The sequence below is a fragment of the Hevea brasiliensis genome, chromosome 17, assembly GCF_030052815.1.
Source record: "Hevea brasiliensis isolate MT/VB/25A 57/8 chromosome 17, ASM3005281v1, whole genome shotgun sequence".
Classification (NCBI taxonomy): domain Eukaryota; kingdom Viridiplantae; phylum Streptophyta; class Magnoliopsida; order Malpighiales; family Euphorbiaceae; genus Hevea; species Hevea brasiliensis.
Genome location: NC_079509.1, coordinates 2,201,782 through 2,220,302, shown reverse-complemented (window position 1 = coordinate 2,220,302; position 18,521 = coordinate 2,201,782). Strand labels below are relative to the sequence as shown.

The following is an 18,521-nucleotide window of genomic DNA, read 5'->3' as shown; positions in this document are numbered from 1 at the left end:
ATGGAAGGATATAGGAAAGGTGATGTGAATCTCTGAAACTGCAAGAGGGCCAGAGGGTAAACAGGAATCGGCTTGTGGTGTGTATCGTGGGAGGTTCTTAGAGGAGGGTTATTTGAATAGGATCACAATCTAAAATTTTTCAATTTAAATGAAAGTCTAATAAATCAATAATAAATGCTATTGAGAGGCTGTTATTTCTTTTAAAGAGAAATGAGAATTTTTGCCTTTTAATGTGAATGAAGATAAATTAAATTATTCTATTTAAAAATATAAAGAAGTTATTTAGCTATTTAAAAATATAAATAAATTATTTAATATCTCAAAATTTTATGAGTATTATAAGAATTAAAATTATTAAATTGAAAACAGAAATGAAGCCATTGTAGTCAAAATAGAATAATAGTCCAAAAAAAGGAAGTTTCATAGAAAATCATTCTTATTCATAGGGAGCTCAGTTTTCTTTTAATCTTTATTTAAAAATTAAAATTTATTTATTTGGTATTTAAATATTATTTTTTATATTTTTCATAAATTTAAATTATTATTAAATCATTATTTATTATATATTTTTTAAACAATATAAAGTTAAACATTTTAGAGTACAGTAATTATAATTTGATTTTATATGAGTCTAATGACTTTTAAATTAAATATTTATATAAATATTTATATTTATTATTTTAATTAAATATACATCTTAATTAATTTATAAATATTTTAATATATATATTTAATTTAATAATTATTAAATTTATTATTTTTATATAAAAATTAAATTTATATTAAATATATTTTATTTTACTTTTCATTATGTTACTTTAAAAAAAATCTACTTTGCCTCTCTATAGTTTATGCGCCTCCGAAGCAGATCAGTGGAGAGATTGGCTCCAGTTTTCCTGAAATTAAAAAAAAAAAAAAAACTTTTTTATAATGTTTTTAAATGAGTGTATATAATATTAATATTATAACTTTAAATATTTTATTGTAAGATATCAAACCAAGGTAAATTCGAACCTGTATTTACACCACCTGGAGCCATCTAATTCTCTACAAGATCTGAATTGCAGGATTGAAAAATGACGAACCCTCCCAGTATTGCAATTATTGGAGCTGGCATCTTCGTTAGAACCCAGTACATTCCCAGATTAGCAGAGATCTCTAATCTCTTCAATCTTAAGGCTATTTGGAGTCGCACTGAGGTCAGTGATGTGGTCTTGGCTCTTTTGCTTCTTGTTCTTTACTTGTTCGTCAATACCCATCTCTTTATTTGTATAAAAATGTTTGTGAGTAGGAATCTGCGAGAGGAGCAGTGGAGATAGCGCGGGGTAAGTGTTTCCCGGAAGTGGAGTGTAAGTGGGGTGATAAGGGTCTTGATGAGATTATCCAAGATGAGTCAATTCTTGCTGTTGCTGTGGTTCTCGCTGGACAAATTCAGGTTAAGTACTCAAACTCTATCTATTGGTGTTCACTTGTCTCTCAATTTCATTTTTTTTCTTGTTGATTTATAGTCTGCATTCCTCCAGAAATTACCAATGCTGTTTTACTATTTTTCATCTTTACTTGCTTTATTCTTCAAGATCGCTTGCTTTAGCATGTTATAAGTTTCTGATTAGATAATTACTATATAAACGAAATTCTGCAGGTTGATATGTCACTGAAGCTACTGAAGGCAGGGAAGCATGTTCTGCAAGGTGATGCAAGTTTTATAGACATATAAATTGAAGGCAGACTTACTTAGTGCTTTTACAATCAGCCCATAAGATTTTAGGACTTTAGATTAATGTGATTTTTTTTTTTTTTTAAGATATCCTGTATCTGCTACTTGACAAAAATAAATAAATAAGAAAATGAAAATTATAAAAAAAAGGAACAAGTATAATGGATGCCTTTTGGGACTTTACACTACACCTCAACTGTTAATAGACATTTGCCTAATTATTTGATCATCTTTTTGTCTGTATATTTCTTTTCTATGCATTATACTAAAATATTCCTCTTGTTTGGGCATGCATTTCTCGGCTAACTTGGTCAATCTTCAGAGAAACCAGCAGCAGCTTGTAAGTAGGATTTTTTGTTTTACTCTGTCCTCTCTTCCCCCTTCTGTTGGGATGATTTGCTATTGTTATCTTCATTCTCCATGAAATTTAGGACTAAAAATCACAGCATGAGTTCAGATGTCTATGAATTTACTGTTTCAGGTTAGAGAATATATTATGCTTCAGTTCTTTAATATAGAAACTCTCTTCATATTTTTCAGTTTAATTTATGCATTTGAAATTACTTTGTAGTACTGCTATTCTCTTTTGGATCAGTAGGAAAATAAGTAAAAACAAGTAAAATGAAAAACTTCATCATCCAGACCCTTTAGTTATAAGCTTGACACTTTGGCATCTAACCTCTACTTGACACTTAGTTGATTCTATATGACATAGATTTGGAGAAGTGATGATAAATGTGTGCAGTAGGCCTGAACAAGGACGCCAAACAACTTATTGTGATGAGAAACACCAACCAAGTCAATGACATTAAAATAGGATGAGAATCTTATATCTGAAAGAGATTATTGCCCTAGTGTTGACCTGAACTTTAAAGACATTGAGTTTTCTTCCAAATGCCACAAAGAATATGATAGAAGAACTATTTCTTTCAAATACCAACCCATTTTTCCTTATGTGCAGGATAAGGTGTAGCTAAAATCTTGAAAAGAAGTCAAACTGTATTATCAAATTCAATAAAAGATATCTGATAGATATTTATGGATACCTTTTCTGGATCAGATACAAACCTTGAATGAAATGTTAGATTGACTCTGGTTTTAATAATGCAGCTATAGATGAAATAGAAACTGTAATGTCAACCTACAAAACTGTTTGTGCCAATTCCCCTGGTCAACCAATTTGGGCTGTGGCAGAGAATTATAGATTTGAACATGCTTTTGTGGAGGTACCTTTTTGTCTTTGTACATTTATCATTTGCTTCCCGTTTCTCTAAGTTATAATATACTCATTATTGCATCTGCAGGGCAACAAACTGTTGCCTGAAATTGGGGACATGATGACTGTCCAAGTTATTGTTGAAGGATCAATGAATAGTTCAAACCCTTATTTCTCAAGCTCATGGCGGCGCAATTTTACTGTATGTATTTTTGTTTTATAGTTAATTTTTCTGGATTTATTTTATGGATTTACAAATGTGATTACCGTACATGGGTTTTGCATGCTTATTGCAATTTACACATCTGACATTATGAAATGTGCTCTGCCATATGAGATGAATGAATTTTCTTATTTTGGATATGGTACGATTGGCTCTTAGTGCCTCGTACCCTACATTGTGAAGTAGCAAGAGAACTATATTCTTTTACCATGACACAAATTACACAGCACCTTATTATTCTTTTTGGATTGCAGTTAAACGAATTTCAATATTCCAGTGATTTTTGTGTCATTGTTAGTATAGGTATACTGTTTGCTATTTCTATCACTCTTGAACTAGTTCTTTGTTGACCAGATTTTTGACTAGTGTATCTTCCTTATTTTGGCAGGGGGGTTTCATTCTAGATATGGGGGTGCATTTCATTGCTGGATTAAGAATGGTAATCTCACATATCCAATTATCTTACTGAAAATCAGCACTATTGGTTCTCCAGATAGCATGTCCAGCCCTTTCTTACTAACAATGTTCTTCTGTTTTTAAAATCAAATAGATCTATTTGATCTTTGGAATACTTGTATTCAGTCATACTAGTGTGTTTTTTTTTTTTTTTTTTTTTTCCGTTAATGGCCCTGCTTAGTGCTTCTTGTACTTCTTTCTCTTCACCTTTATATATTTCAGTGGACTGAATTGTCATTTACATGTGTATGCCTGTCTATGTAGATGCTTGAAAGTATTGAACTCAAGAAGTCTGTCTATATAGATGCTTCAGAGTTGTGAACTCCTGAAGTGTAGTTTATGTCTTTCTATGTAGATTCTTGAAAGTATTGAACTCAAGAAGTCTGTCTATATAGATGCTTCAAAGTAGCAAACTCTTGTACTGTATAATACAGTTGATCAAAGATTCAAATAATTTCTTATATTGTTTATTCATATCAAGAAGAAACATCCACACCTATTATATTCTTTTATAATGGACTTGCTACATATTTTAATCTAGTGATGTTTGTCCACATATATGAGATATTTATAACCTCAGGTTCAGCTAATCGTGACTGAATGAGTATGAGGCTTGAAAAGGTATCATTCTTTATTTTTATATCCACTTCGGCCTCCTAAGTTGATTGTACTTTCATTTAAACAGCTTGTTGGATGTGACGTGATTTCGGTGTCAGCTAAGATCTCTCATGTGGACAAAACTTTACCTCCTCCTGATAACATATGCTCTGTCTTGTAAGTTTCTCACACATGGACTAGATTTTCCAAGAAGTCATATTTTGATGCAATTGCAAGTCCATGGGTGACTATGTGGACTTTTCTTTTTCAGTCAGCTGGAGAATGGATGTTCTGGGGTTTTTGTAATGGTTGTATCCTCAAGATCACCAAAGGCATGTGGTAAAGTAATAGTCTTAATTCTTATAGAATATGTATATTTTTTTTCTAATAGATTCTTGCTCTTTTAGATACATTGGCGACTTGTTGGCTTAAAGGGAACACTACAAATTGATCGGGGAATGGACAATGGACAACATGGTTACATGGTATGTCAAAACATCCTTTGGTTAAGTAACGAGATCTTTTACGGCTTTAGAAACTCCGAGGAGTTAATTTTCCTGAGATGTCTAATCCTCTGGTTCCCTTGAAGCTCAAAGAATTGACTATTTTACGCGCCATGACTCATGGCACTTCTATTCTACAATAACTTCGCAAATTGGCAACCTAGAACTGATGTTGTACATTACCATCTCAGGTTTCATTTTATGGTGCTGATGGGCACAGCAAAAATTGGTTCTACCCATTCAGTGGAGTAACTGAAGAATTACAAACTTTTTTGCATGACGTTTCACATGCCAACCTTAAGGTAGTTTGAGATTCTCCGGGATAATTCATTTCTATGTTCAATCATATGCATGGTACTGTTCTTGTATTTTTATAGCCTTTAGTATCAGATGATCATCTGTTCTATGGATGGATGCACCTTTTGGCAGGCGATAGAAAAAATTTTCCTATTTGATTGGTTCTATTAATGTCCTTATCATTAGAAATTTGAAACACATCTTTAATTATTTACCCTTGTCTACTTTCCCTCAACATCACTTTGTTGCTTGATGCCTTAATACGAAGCAGCAAAATGCTCAAATAGGATACTAACTCGGTTTCACTGCTGATCACGTTTTGATCCTACTCATTTGTTACAGAAGGGAAGTAACTATGAAATAGAGCCCCGTCTCTCTTTCATGGAAGGTGCTAGAGATGTTGCTGTTCTAGATGCAATGCTTGAATCTGGAATGAACAATGGAGCTCAGGTTCAGGTAAAAAAGTTTTAGGCTGAGGACTATCTCAACACGATTCTGTTAAGGATAGGGGGGAGAGAAGAAAATAAAGAAATATCATTTACATTTCTTTAGATTACATCATTAATTTACGCTGTTAATTTGAAATGCTGTGTTGTAATTTGGGGTGGAGAATGATTCTGAAACTAACATTATGTAATTGACTTAATTTTTAATAACTTCTGGAAATTGATATTGTAAAGATTGGTCCAGAATAAAAGCAATCAACATGATTAACCAATATTGACCTCTAATCCATCATTAAAAAAGAAAACTGATCATGGAGGCATTGCATGGACTACTAGTTAATTAGATCATATATCAGTTAGCTATTTGGCTATCTTATTTGTGAACATAGTGCATGTTGAGTCCCAATCTGCAACTTAAATACCTTGCCTCAGTAGACAATGACATGATACGTTGTGGTATGGCCTCTCAAACGTTTAACATTAAATTTGTTGAATGCCTTCTCATACAAGGCAGTAATTTTCCCATTTCACAAATCCTCTAACCACAACTTGCCATACAGCTAGCTATTTAATCCAACGCTCACTCAGTCTTTCTTCAAATTCAGCAGTCCTCTTTAGGATTATAGGGTGAGGAATCGAATCTTATCTATCAGTTGAGTAATATACTTTTATCTATTAAACTAAATCAGATTAAGCAAAAAATAAGCAAAAAAAAAAAGAAGAAAAGTATGGTATAAAATTTCAAAACCGACTGCACCTAACACCAGTCCTCTCCCATTATTTTGCTCAACTGCTAAATGGGACAGAATGGACATAAAGTGATGCATGTTCTTGAAAAGTATTGATGATTTTTGGATGCAAGGAGTTAGATGTTGTTTTCAAGACTTCAGTATTATTGGTCCCATCATAGAAATTGTGAATTTTGGCTTTGGACCTAAATAAAGTGATTGCTTAATGATCACGTAGCTAAATCATCTTCCTCTTCCTCTTCCTCTTCCCCTTCTTGCATTTTTATTTCCCATCTTTGTTTTTATAAATGTACACATACTCGTCATATTTCATTATGGCGTTTTTATTTTATTTTATTTTTAATTTTAATTTATCATTATACAATATAAATTTATTTATTAAAAAATAAATTATAATTGAGTAGAAGAATTCCCATCCCTTGATCAACTTTAGTTGCCACTCGTGGACGGTGCATAGAGAATCTGGTAGTAACTGTTACAGGGTATCATTATCTCTTGTTGAAAAAGGAAAGATTGTGAGCTTCAAATCAATGCTTAATAAAAGGCTAAGCTGAGCTGGAGCGCACTATTGTTAATTAACCGTACTCCGTACCCTATATAATGACGATAAATTTCCACATCTCGACGATATTTTCACTCGATAAATTGCATTACTTAGGGTTTTGACCCACTGAAATCGTTTGGACCTTAATGGCTTGGCTCACTCTTGATGATTAATGGTATTTTTGATGGATTTTTTCTCTTAAGAATAGGCTTAAAATTCACATTTGATGCCATAATGAAATCGTTTAATCGTCCTTTTCATTGAAAATGATATTGTAGAGATATGCACAAGGGAAATATTAAGTCCCGAACAAACCATCCATTTGTGCCCAAACCAACCAGTGCCTCTGGTTCCCTCAATAATAAACTATGGTGTATGCAGAAAGAAGCAAGAAAAGATCAAAATATATACAGTGAAAGAAAGTTGGTACTGATGAGTAGGTTCTCTGTTTCTTTATAGTGGCTGATTCAGTCTTTCACAGGTTTCACTCCACATTTTCATTTCTATATTACTTCATTCTTCAACCTCCAATATATTTCCCACATTCTCCTTCTTCTCTTTTACTAAAAATTAAAATTCAAGGACTTTTCATTTTTGCACCTTCAAGAACTCTTCTCTTCTCTTTTCTTCAAGACTGGTGCTTCACGTGCAGTTTGAGTTTCTTATTCTACTATTGGCTGTTTGAAATTAGTTTTAGTAGTTTTTGAAACTTCAAACTGTGTTTATTCACTCTTTCAAGTAAACGGTATTATTGAATATTAAAGTGTTCCTTGTGGCTTTGAAAATTTGGGTTTACTTGAGCTGCTCTGCTTACTCCAGTTGCTTGCTTATGCTCTTATTTATTGGTGTTTATTTATTGAATTAAATTTTTTTTTTCAGCGGTAGAAACTATACAATCATTACTCTGATAAATGTGTAATCTTTGCCTTTTTATGCTGTTTGGTAGCTGTGAAAATGTACAAAAGAAGAGACTTTTTTCCGTCTTGGTTATGCTTTTACACTTTGAAGCATAAAAGTATTTGGGTCCATATGATTGAGCTTAAATATTAATACCTCGCTTATTTGGTAGTTTCCTGTATTATTTCACAACCTCAAGTGGTGTCGCGGTCATTTTCTTGAGTTTTCATTTTTCTCAGTACCTAAACGTTCAGGATGAGTAGTAATCTTAAAACTTTGGTTTTCTTGCTTTACTTTCGCAGATACTTGTGCTTTCCGGTTCAGAGTTCTCACTCAAGTGCGTGGAGTTGCTCTGTCACTTTGGTCTAAAAGATGTTCTGTGGAGGTTCTCTAAACCTTTGTTTTCTGTTTTAGTCCTTACATGTGTTCATCGTGTATTGAATATCTAAAACTTCAAAATCAATACCTGTGTTTTGCTTCCACATTTTGTTGCTTTGAGCTTCCATCCTATCTCCATCATCAAGTTCGCTGAGTCAAATTTATCCAAACTGCCTCAAAATCCCAAGAACTGAGGTCTTTGAAGCCTTTTTCAATTCCGGAGGCATCCACATCTGCAAGCGCAAACCCTGTTGCAGAATCTTAAGTTTGAAGTCTTTGTTTCTTTTAGCATAACTTTTGGGTGGTGTTTGTGCATCTCTGGTTTCATTAATATAAACTAGGAAAAATGCAGAAACCTCCACAAGCTGTTGACTTTGCTCTAAAGGAGACCTCACCGAACATTGGCGCAGGAGCTGTCACGACTGATAAGCTTGCCTGCACCTATGACCTTGTTGAACAAATGCAATATCTATATGTTCGTGTGGTGAAAGCCAGGGATTTGCCTGGTAAAGATGTTACTGGTAGTTGTGACCCTTATGTTGAGGTAAAGCTTGGAAACTATAAGGGAATGACTAAGCATTTTGAGAAAAAAACAAATCCTGTGTGGGATGAGGTCTTTGCTTTCTCAAAAGAAAGAATTCAAGCTTCAGTTTTGGAGGTTTCAGTGAAAGATAAGGATGTTGTTTTAGATGATTTGATTGGAAGGGTTCTGTTTGAGCTCAATGATATCCCAAAACGTGTTCCACCTGACAGCCCTTTGGCACCACAATGGTATAGGTTGGAAGATCGGAAGGGGTTTAAAATTAAGGCCGGGGAGCTGATGCTGGCTGTTTGGATGGGAACTCAAGCGGACGAGGCATTCCCTTATGCTTGGCATTCAGATGCAGCAGCTGTTGGTCCTGATAGGGTTGCACACATCCGATCAAAGGTATATCTTTCACCTAAGCTTTGGTATGTTAGGGTCAATGTGATTGAAGCTCAGGATTTGGTGCCTGGTGACAATAGAAGGTTCCCTGAAGCTTTTGTGAAGGTCACCCTGGGAAATCAAGCATTGAGAACTAGAATATCCCAAAGTAGGAGTATTCATCCAATGTGGAATGAAGACTTGATATTTGTAGTCGCTGAACCTTTTGAGGAGCCTTTGATTTTGACAGTGGAAGATAGAGTAGGACCAAACAAAGACGAAATTTTGGGCAAATGTGTGATCCCTATACAATTTGTGCAGAGGAGGCTTGACCATAAACCAGTTAACACTAGGTGGTATAATCTTGAAAAGCATGTGGTTGGAGATGGGGAACAAAAGAAGGAGATTAAATTTGCTAGTAGGATTCATTTGAGGGTCTGTTTGGATGGTGGTTATCATGTCTTGGATGAATCAACTCACTATAGCAGTGACCTTAGGCCAACAGCAAAGCAACTGTGGAGACCCAGCATTGGGATTTTGGAGATGGGGATTCTAAGTGCTGTGGGGCTAATGCCCATGAAGACCAAGGATGGGCGAGGAACTACGGATGCTTATTGTGTGGCTAAATACGGGCAGAAATGGATCCGGACAAGGACAATCGTTGACAGCTTCACTCCAAAGTGGAATGAACAGTACATTTGGGAGGTTTTCGACCCGTGTACTGTCATTACTATAGGGGTATTTGACAATGGTCATGTACATGGGGGAGTAGGAGGGGGAAAGGATTCAAGAATTGGGAAAGTGAGGATTCGGCTATCGACGCTCGAAAGTGATAGAGTTTATACACATTCATATCCTCTTATAGTATTGCAACAATCAGGAGTGAAGAAAACAGGTGAAGTCCAATTGGCTGTGCGGTTCACATGCTCATCATTGATTAATATGTTGCATATGTATTCACATCCATTACTGCCCAAAATGCACTACATCCATCCATTATCTGTGATTCAACTTGATAGCTTGAGGCACCACGCTATGCAAATTGTCTCCATGAGGTTGAACAGAGCTGAACCGCCCCTGAGGAAGGAGGTTGTGGAATATATGTTAGATGTGGATTCACATATGTGGAGCATGAGAAGGAGCAAAGCCAATTTTTTCAGAATCATGGGCGTTCTAAGGGGATTAATTGATGTTGGAAAATGGTTTGATCAAATCTGCAACTGGAAGAACCCACTTACTACCATTTTGATTCACATAGTTTTCGTAATCTTAGTTCTTTATCCTGAGCTAATACTTCCCACAATTTTTCTCTACCTTTTCTTGATTGGTATTTGGAATTACCGTTGGAGACCAAAGCATCCCCCTCACATGGACACCAGGCTATCTCATGCTGACGCTGCTCATCCTGATGAACTTGATGAAGAATTTGACACATTCCCAACTTCCAAGCCATCAGATATTGTTCGAATGCGATATGATCGTCTCAGAAGTATAGGAGGGAGGGTTCAGACAGTAGTTGGTGACTTGGCAACTCAAGGGGAAAGATTCCAATCTCTACTGAGTTGGAGAGATCCAAGAGCAACAACTCTATTTGTCATATTCTGCCTGATAGCTGCAGTAGTTCTCTATGTTACTCCCTTCCAAGTTGTGGCTCTTCTCATTGGCATTTATATGTTGAGACATCCCAGGTTCCGCCACAAGCTTCCCTCAGTTCCTCTCAATTTCTTCAGGAGATTGCCTGCAAGGTCTGATTGCATGTTATAATTCAGTTCCCACTACTGTTGATGTTGAAGCAAGGCAGAAGCTATCAATTTAGTCGCTAGGAGTGTGTCATTTTTGCCTGCTGACATTCATAAATTCCACAATATTGTAGCTTATTGCTTGAATGGGATGGGGGGTTGTCAAGATTTAAATCCTTAACATCCTGCATTATAAATACTATAAATTTGAGTATTCAATCACTGAATTAATAATTTAATGCAGATTATTGATGTTTATTTAATACCATTTACCTTTTTTTTTAAAAAAAAATAGTAAATTTATAAATTGCAACGTGACGTTATAAAATTATATTCTACAAAATATGAATTTAGTAGTACTTATCGTTTCAATTATTATTGAAAACATTTTTCAAAATTATATTAATAAAAAATTAAGTAATAATTACAAGTAAGCTAATTTCATTTATAATCTGCTTTTTTTTTTTTTTATAAATATAAGACACATAAACTGTCACACCTTACCCCTCCGTAAGGCATAACATGATCCCATAAAATACTTAATGAACTATCGAACTTCACCTACCGATAACTCATTAAGTACTCTACAATGGATTTTAAAACAATTTTCTTACATTTTGGAAGTGGTGAGCATTTTAGTCGGAATTAAAAACCATTTATTCAAGTTTAAATACTAGTAAAAAATTTTGTCCATTTTAAATTTTGTCGCAAATTTTATAAAAATTTTGACAGAGTTCCCTCTGTATTTTGAGAAACCAGTTCTTCAAAGACCTGTAAAAAGCACTTCCAAAAGTTTTCCACAACTCTCAATCTCCAATAAAACTCAAATCAACCCAATTCAAATCACTTCAAAGCAATTTCCACAATTTAATCAAATTTGGTCATCACAAAATTTTTAATACTTCATTAACAAGGCATAAAGCAGAAAATTCATATTTACAAATATTAAATTTACAGAAGCAACCCAAAATAATATTATTACAATTTATTTACAACTATTCAACTACATTGATACATATAACATTTCCATATTTACATCAAAATTATTTACAAGGGTATAAAATAATACCCGTACAAAAGTTTGATGTGATCTTCAACTCAGTAGTAGCTCACTCTGCTGCTTTTTCCTTGCTCTTATCTGCGACAGCAAAATAAGCCATCGCTGAGTATAAAAATACTCAGTGGTGCACAATAAAAATTTAAAATGTAATAATTAAATCATTCATTGCCAAACACAATTCAAATGTTTCTCAAACACATTTCAACAATTATCAAAGTTCCTAATAACACCATTTTGTCAAATAATCTATTAAACACAGTTTAGTCAAACAATTTCATAACACAGTGTTGCCAAAGTCATACACAACTTAAGTCATGACACAAAATTTTCGATCAATGCCGTGTTGTACACCACGACAAAGCAATCTCAACCCCATTAATCAAAGTCAATGAGGGAAGTGGCTAGCTAGCTAATGAGTACTCATCCGATCTACAACCTCAATTGGCAAGCCAGAGAGGGAGGAAAATAAACGATCTCAACCCCATAAATGGAGGAGGAAATGTGATACTGTCATGCTAAATGTGAATCTAAAATCAATTTAAAACAATTATTTTCAATAATTTATGAGAGATCCCAAATAATTTTCAAAGTCATTTTTGTAGTCACAAAGTGGCAGCACAATTCATAAATAACACAGCGATTTCATAAGGTATAGCAACTCAAATTTTCAATTGGAAAATAATTACATAAATTTATTGTGCACAAATCTGTCTGGAGTCGCCTTTAGGCCTTGACTCAGTCTCTCCGAGCTTCCAAGTCCTTTTCAGCTGAAACACACGATTTCATAGTGTTTCAGTACCATAACTTAACATAAGTCCAAAAATAAATTTAACTTCACTTTAACTAGCTCTATTGCGTTAAATTCGACGTTCTCAAAGTTTTTGTGTTTCAAGTTACTATTCACTATACTATTCAAGTCAAATTGTTGACTTTTTAAGGATTAATAGGTATGGGAACTCCAACTTCACCCACATACCACATTTTGGTCACCAAACTTGTTGGTTTTGGTCACTTTTTCAAAGCTTAGGTCATTTTGGCAAAATTGCCAATTTTCGGTTTTAGTGCTTCAAAGTTGCACTATTCCATTGGTCTATCTACTGTTAGAATTTGACAAAACTTCCTTCATAGAAAATGTTCCTTATTGTCTAAAGTGTATTCTCATTTTTGGATCACCTCAATCGGAGTTTTGTAGCTCAAGTTATGGCCAAAATAAGTTTTCACGCAATCGCTCATACTGATATTTTAGGTTCTGGCAGATTTTGATCCAACTTTGGTCAGTAATTTGATCAAGTTAAGTTCATAATTTGGTCTAACTTTCTTCATATGAAATGTTCTACTATGTCTTATGTTTCCATCGGTTCAAGAATCGCCTAAATCCGAGTTTTGTAGAGAGAGTTATAACCCTTCAAACATTGCTGCTCAATGAAATTTCTGCAGAGTTGCAGGTTTGGTAACTTAACTTTGCTCAATAATTTGAATGGGTTAATGGCATAATTTGGGGTGGTGTTCTTCATGACAGTTTTAGATCTATGTCTTATCTAATTGCTGGTAAAATTTCAGGTCATTTTGACCCTCCTAACTCGAGTTATGACCAAATGAACAGTTACTGTTCATTTGGTGCAGTGGCAGCCTGCTCTCATTTCACTTTGGTCAATTGTTTCACCAAGTTTTAGTCAGTTTTTGGCCATGGTTCCTCAATGAAAATTGTGCTATTTTATGTCTATTTTCATCTCCAATTGGTGGCATATCAATTGGACTTGTAAAATTTAAGTTTTGGTCCTTCAAAGTGGGTTTGGTCATGCTGCCAGCAGCATGACCATTTACCTCCGAATTTAACTTAGTTTCCTATCATTCCCACACAAGTTATTTAGTCATAATTGACCATTATTTCACTTCACAATAGGTCCAACATGCCATTTATGCATTTTTCCAAAATTTGGTTCACAAACCCTAGCATTCAAAACCCTAACTCATCAATTTCACTACTTTGTTGCAATTAATCACACTTAATGGTTTTAATACTAATCATTCAACTAAGGAAGGTTTCTAAACTCATTCAAATGTATCATATTCATGCAAATCACACTCCTCTCAAGCTGCCCGAAAATTCAATTTGGTTCTTCCCCCATTTTTCTTTCATTTAAATCAAGTTCTAAGCTCATTTCAACCACTAGTTATGCATGTAAATGGAAAAATAAGGAGTTTGATATGCTAACCTCACTTAAAGCTTCAAATCACTATCTTTGACTCCTCTTTCTTCTTGAAATCCTCTTCTCAAGTTGAGATCACAAGTTCTAGTGAGGTATTTAAGGGAGTTATTAAGGTTGGATAAGGAAAAATTAAGCTTAGTGTAAGCTTAAAGAAAAAGCTCTCATGGAGGACTTATGGAGGAAAGTGGGGCGGCACAATGAAGGGAGAAGATGAAGAATTTTTTTCTAATTTTTTTTCTTTTATTTCCTTTTATTTATTTTGCTTTGGAAGACCATAAATTCCAATTTAATAATTCACTTAATTAATTTGTTTATGACATCATTCATGATGTCATCAACTTTGACTTTTCCATCTTTTTCTTTTTTTTTTCTATTTATTTTTTTCTATTAGTTCTTTAATTTAATTCCCGATTCCGAAATTTTCTTTTCTCCTATTTTATTGGACAGTTAGGTCAGGAGTCAGCTCTCGGGGTCAATTGACCAAATTGCCCTTCACCGGTTCATCCCGGTTTGCAAATAATCCAATATTTCTTCCGGCTCCCTAACCTAATTATTTGCTTCTTTTTCGTGATTTTCTCTTTTCCTTTGTGTCTATAAGGGTCTTAAGGACCGTCACTTTACGGTTGAAATTTGAGTTTAAAATGACAGGTCACTCATCACCGTGACTCCGTTTAACCTCTTATGTTCGCTTTTTCTTATTTATAGTTAACTAATTAAACATTACTAATTATTTGTGTTTATGGCTTCTCAAATTGTCTTAAGTGTGGCCCTAATCCCATTAATTGTCCGGACCGACACCGATCACCGGAACAGTGAAATATACCAGGCTATGCAACGGGGGTGTTACATAAACAGTTCAGTTTAGTGCCGTTAAAATCATAGTAATTTTAATAGAGCCCATTTTCTCATATAAGCTACTCACACACCGAGTCCACAACCGATATGGGATCTCAAAGTATCAACCCATGGAACACGCCCAACTCACTCGTGGACTTTAACTCATAAACCACATCGGACTTAAGACTCTCTTGCTTTTCACTCAGGTTTCTTATTTTTTTTTTCTTATAAAGACACACAAATGTCTCAGTGACAGATATGGATTGCTTTTAAAATTTGAGGATTTTAACAGTCTATTTTTTCATAGCCACTCACACACCTAGTTCATAACCAATATAACAACTCGAAGAACCATTTATAATTTGCTTAGTCTAAAATTATAAAAATCTTGTATTTTTTATTTAGTATTAACTGATAAATTAACGGTAATATTAATTATCAATAATTAAAAGTAAATTATGACATTAATTAAGGTTTTTTTTTTTTTGCTATGGACATTAATAAAGGTTAGGATTTTAATTTATATGATTAAAGTATTTCAAAAACATTACATTATTATAAAAATTGCCAGAAATCAGGAATTTTTATAATTGACTTTGACCGTGATTTGTCAACCTCAGTCCTCAGAGACCGGGAGACCCATCTAAATTATCGCAATCCAAGAGAGATTTGGCCGCCATGAGAGGGTGTAAAGGAATGGGTGTCGCATGAACACCAGCAAATCAAGTTCTTTACGGCGAGATTCGTTGATTGCGGGACGAAAATATGCAGGTGCCCTTTTTCCGTTTTAGCTCTTTCTTTAAATTTACTTTCCATTTTTAGCGACTGAGCTAAGTGGTAAAAGAAGTGTCCGGTGTCTTCACCTTTATGGAAATTGCCACTGCTTTCATCTTTTTCACTCCTTGGAAAGTTCTCTTTTCCTTAACAGCCTTAAGAATTCTATTGTTTGAAGGAAGTAAGAGTCGGTTTTCGTTTTAAACTTCAACTGTGTTAGTTCATTCTTTCATTCTTTCAAGTAATGGAAAGAACTGCTATTTATTGTAGCTTTGGCATTTGGGTACTTTGTGTGTATGCGTGTTTTTTTTTTTCTATTTTATAAAGATTCATTTGGTGAATTCTATGTGTGATTTCTTTTCTTTTCCTCTGTACACTGTTTGGCAGCATTGAAAATCTACAGAGAAGAGAGACTAGATGGGATTTCATTTTATCCTATATGGCATTTTAAATTAATTTTCAAAAATTTTCCTTCATTTTCACAGCATCTAAAATAGTGCTCTCTATTGTAATGTTAAACCTGTGATATTTTTTGCTGTGAGTGACTGACTGACTTTGCAGCTAATGTGCTATTGGGTCAAGAGATTTCACTGAAGTGCCTAGAGTTGCTGTGTTATCTTTATTCTGTGTGATGTCTTACCTGGTTATTAAATCATTTACTTCCCTTTTCAATTCCTTTATATATTAGAGTTCCAAAAATTCTAGTTTGCATGCTTTGATTTGCTTCTACTTTTATTCTTTAAGCTGTTCATACTCTCAAATGCCCTATCTTCCTTGTATCTCCAATTCCGTCATTGACTTCAGTAATCTAAATTTATCGAAACAACCTGAAATTCGAGAGAAAAATGCTGGGTTATAATTTTTCAAGCTTTTTCAAATCCTGATGTTGCATTCACGTCTCCTGAATCCATCTCCTGCTTCCATATTGAAAGTCCTCGTTTATTTTAGCACAATTGTTGTGGTGCTTTTGCATCTCTGGTTTCATTGGTATAAATTAGAAATAATTTAGAAGCCTCTACAGGTTGTTGATTTTGCTCTAAAGGAGACCTCACCAAACGTTGGTATGGGAGCCTTTACAAATGCAATATCTATATGTTTGTGTGGTGAAAGCCAATCATTGGCCTGGTGATGATGTTTGTGGTTGCTGTGATCCTTATGTTGAGGTGAAGCTTGGAAACCATGAGGGAATGACTAAGCACTTTGAGAAGAAGTTGAATCCCGAGTGGAACCAGGTCTTTGCTTTCTCAAAAAAAAAGAATTCAAGCTTCAGTTTTGGAAGTGTCCGTGAAAGATAGGGACGTTGTTTTTTAGCTGATTTGATTGGAGAGGTTTAGTTTGAACTCAATGAAATCCCAAAAAGTGTTCCACCAGATACCCTTTTGGCACCGATTGGTATAGATTGGAAGATCAGATGGGGATAAAATTAAAGCTGGGGAGCTGAGGCATTTCCTGATGCTTGGCTGTTTGGATGGGAACTCAAGTGGATGAGGCATTCCCTGATGCTTGGCATTCAGATGCAGCAGCTATCGGTGCTGATGGGGTTGCAAACAATTTTCTGAAAATTAGAGAAAATGAATAGAACAATTGAAGCAACTCTATACATCATTCCATGAACCTCGCCTGCAGATACAAGTCCTTAATATTGTATTTGTAGTTGAATTAATATAAAATCATTTTTATTTTCCCTATTTAGTATATTATATATATATATATATATATATATATACATGGAGTTCATCTTGAATGAAAAATATTAAAATTTTATAATATTTTAAACTATAGCTATACTTGGAAGTTAGTGTCTTCAGAAAAATAAATAAATTAGGATTTGCTGAGACATGAGAGGACAGATTCATTCATTCCCACAAGAATTTTCTTTTTCTTTCATTTTTTTTGATCTTGATAACAACACTGCGACTGTTCAAGTTTATGGACTATGAAAAAATAAGCGTCCATTACGTATTTTTTAGTTAATTAGATAGCACAACCACTAAAATAATAAATCAAAAGAAATACAATTTTCAATCTCTACAGTTGATTTTCTCTGCTTATACAAATATGCAGTCACATCAGGGGAATAAGTGCCTCATCTTCTTAAAACATAGAAACTGATTCTAATAAAAAAGTGCCTGAGATCTGCAATTGAAGGATGAAACAAATTGCTTTGGTTTAACTTACAAGCACAAGCCACAAGTCGATGACAACAACACGCGGCACTAAGTCATCCCTGACGTTCGACAGGCGACAGTTCAACCACCAAAAATTGAAAAATTACGAGTGATGCCATTATTTAGTGTATCCGAAATGTGGATTCTCCCCATTGTTGGGTTAATTCCATTAATGATTTCTATTTTTTTTTAATATTTATTTTTATATATTAAAATTAAAATTTTTTGAGTAATTTTAAATTATCAATTTATTAAGAAATTTATGAAACTAAAGATTTAGAAATTAAAATTTCCAGGAGGTTGAGCTTGAGTGTCCTGCCACGATTTATTTGGAGTAGTTTAGGGGATTTTATCAATGCAAGTGGTAATTAAGAGTTCAAATTCCTCGTTCGCTACGTAATTAAGCAAACTATTATTCTAAGCAGCATATAATTATTTTAATAATTATTAATTATTTTATTAATTATTAATATAATAATTTAAAGTATAAATATACCAAAAATATAATATTTTATAATTTACTTCCTTAATTTTTAAATGGTAGTATAAACATTTAGAGTAATGTTACTTAACCCAATAACAATATGTCTCAACTAATTCTAAAAATTTAAATTTTTAAAATTTTCAAGTTTTTGGGGTTTTCAGTTATATATATATATATACAAGGTTGGAGCTTGTTATTGTTGGGATAAATAGTAATATTTTAAAAATTATTATCATACAGAGCCAAAGTATCTTATACTTATGAACTCCAAAGAAAATTAATATATATATATAGTCTTATCTCTGCTTTATAAAAAAGTTAA

General features: G+C 33.8%; 2 protein-coding genes across 4 annotated transcripts; both read left to right on the top strand.

The window, feature by feature from the left end:
* Nucleotides 1–991: 991 nt before the first annotated feature.
* LOC110636626 (uncharacterized protein YMR315W) lies at nt 992–5,688 on the top strand. 2 transcript variants are annotated; one of them, XM_021786419.2, is made up of 12 exons: nt 992–1,199; nt 1,292–1,435; nt 1,643–1,691; nt 2,040–2,057; nt 2,828–2,943; nt 3,022–3,135; nt 3,545–3,595; nt 4,298–4,386; nt 4,481–4,541; nt 4,617–4,694; nt 4,904–5,014; nt 5,355–5,688. In XM_021786419.2, exons 1-12 carry the CDS (start codon nt 1,077–1,079, stop codon nt 5,478–5,480), a joined length of 1,080 nt encoding a protein of 359 aa, XP_021642111.1. In that variant the 5' UTR covers nt 992–1,076; the 3' UTR covers nt 5,481–5,688. The 2 variants fall into 2 exon arrangements, with proteins under 2 accessions (XP_021642111.1, XP_021642110.1); XM_021786418.2 differs by having other exon boundaries at nt 995–1,199; nt 5,352–5,688.
* A 1,308-nt stretch (nt 5,689–6,996) lies between these two features.
* On the top strand, nt 6,997–10,885 carry LOC110636624 (multiple C2 domain and transmembrane region protein 5-like). 2 transcript variants are annotated; one of them, XM_021786414.2, is made up of 2 exons: nt 6,997–7,184; nt 7,948–10,885. In XM_021786414.2, the coding sequence occupies exon 2, from the start codon at nt 8,370–8,372 to the stop codon at nt 10,689–10,691; it is 2,322 nt and encodes a 773-aa protein (XP_021642106.1). In that variant the 5' UTR covers nt 6,997–7,184; nt 7,948–8,369; the 3' UTR covers nt 10,692–10,885. The 2 variants fall into 2 exon arrangements, with proteins under 2 accessions (XP_021642106.1, XP_021642105.1); XM_021786413.2 differs by having other exon boundaries at nt 6,997–7,229.
* The last annotated feature ends 7,636 nt before the right edge of the window (nt 10,886–18,521 follow it).